Below are 1,907 nucleotides of genomic sequence, written 5' to 3' on the forward strand. Positions count from 1 at the left end.
TAGACCACATGTTCCGGTTTTTCTGACATTTTCCTCAAATAAATGTTGGTGGCGACTCTGCGTGCCTTCCTCCCTTGGAAGACGCACCCATGAGCCCCGCTCTCCCTCCCGCCGATGGGTAGGTTGTAACAGATGCAACAATTGTTTTCCATAGTGAACCAGTAATACCCTGCCCTCAGAATCTTCCGGTCCATGGCTTGTCCATTGGCATGTGTTCCAAAGGATCCCTCATGCACTTCTACTAGCATTTGCTCAGCCTCCCTGGTGTCCACACATCGAAGCAAAACCAAATCATGCTTCCTTTTGTACAGGATATTTCCACTTAGGAAAAAGCCGACTGCCAACCTTCGCAACATTCTCTTGTCGTTGTTAGAGGCCTCCCGTGGGTATTCCTTGTCCTTGATGTATCATTTGATATCGAAGTACCAAGGTTTACCATTTTACTCTTCTTCTATCAAGCAACAGTGTGCGGGCTTGCCGCGACATCTGAATTCGATGTATGGAAAATCCCCGTGCAGGGTGAGTTGGAACATGGATGCTAGAGTGGCAAGGGCATCAGCCATCTGATTCTCCTCTCTAGGAATGTGATGAAAGGATATGTCATCGAAGAACTCTGTCAGTTTCTGGATGTAGGCTTGGTAGGGTATCAACTTATGATCATTGGTCTCCCATTCTCCTCTCAACTGGTGGATTACCAAGGCTGAGTCCGTATATACCTTGAGCAACTTGACCTTGAAGTCAATTGCCGCTTGGATCCCAAGGGCGCACGCCTCATACTTAGCCATGTTGTTTGTGCAGTCAAAACCCAACCTAGCCGTGAAGGGTATACATTGATCGTCGGGGGTAACCAAAACCGCCCCAACTCCACAGCCTAGTGTGTTAGACGCACTGTCAAACCACACAATCCATTTGCCCCTATCTTCATCCTCTAGTGTGTTAGATGCACCGCGTAATCCTTTCGAACGCCACTTGGCAGTCGTCGTTCCATTGGACAAACTAATTCTTACACAATAGCTTGAAGAGAAGCTCACAAGTGGCGGTCAGCGGTCATATGAACCTCGCTATGTAGTTCAATCATCCTAGGAAACCTCGGACCTGCTTCTCGGTGGGTGGCTCGGACATTTTGAGGATGGCCTTCACTTTGTCAGGGTCTACCTCTATCCCTTTTTGGATCACGATAAAACCGAGCAACTTTCCTGACTTAACCCCGAAAGTGCACTTTGCGGGATTCAACCTTAATTGGTACTTATGCAGCCTCTTGAACAACTTTCATAAGTTGACAAGGTGTTCATCCTCGGTCTTTGACTTGGTAATCATATCATCCACATAGACCTCAATCTCTTTGTGCATCATGTCATGGAATAATGCTACCATAGCCCGCTGGTAAGTTGCCCCAACGTTGTTGAGCCTAAAGGACATCACTTTGTAACAGAAAGTTCCCCATAGGGTGACAAAGACCATCTTGTCCATGTCCTCCGGTGCCATCTTTATTTGATTATAGCCCGAGAACCTATCCATGAAAGAAAACAAGGCAAAATTGGCAGTGTTATCCACAAGGATATCGATGTGCGATAAAGGACAATTATCCTTTGGACTGGCTAGGTTTAGATCCTGATAGTCCACGCACATTCACACCTTTCCATCCTTTTTAAGGACTGGCACAATATTGGCGACCCATTCTAGGTATTGAGCAATGGCCAAGAAGCCAGCATTGAATTGCTTTTTCACCTCTTCTTTTATCTTCAGGGACATATCGGGCTTCATCCTCCTCAGCTTTTGCTTTACCGGGGAACACTCGAGATTCAGAGGTAATCTATGTTGTACGATGTTGGGACTCAAGCCCGGCATATCTTGATAAGACCAAGCATATATGTCTTGGTAGTCTCACAGCAGAGCTACCAATTCAT

The 1,907-nt window shown here is 46.4% G+C and overlaps 1 protein-coding gene across 1 annotated transcript; it reads right to left on the minus strand.

Moving 5' to 3' along the window:
* Positions 1–440: 440 nt before the first annotated feature.
* Positions 441–1,485, minus strand: LOC114401905. Its single transcript, XM_028364479.1, has 3 exons — positions 1,282–1,485; positions 1,089–1,200; positions 441–871 (listed from the first exon to the last, which is right to left on the minus strand). Exons 1-3 carry the CDS (start codon positions 1,483–1,485, stop codon positions 441–443), a joined length of 747 nt encoding a protein of 248 aa, XP_028220280.1.
* Positions 1,486–1,907: the final 422 nt, after the last annotated feature.

This window comes from Glycine soja, chromosome 20, assembly GCF_004193775.1.
Source record: "Glycine soja cultivar W05 chromosome 20, ASM419377v2, whole genome shotgun sequence".
NCBI lineage: Eukaryota > Viridiplantae > Streptophyta > Magnoliopsida > Fabales > Fabaceae > Glycine > Glycine soja.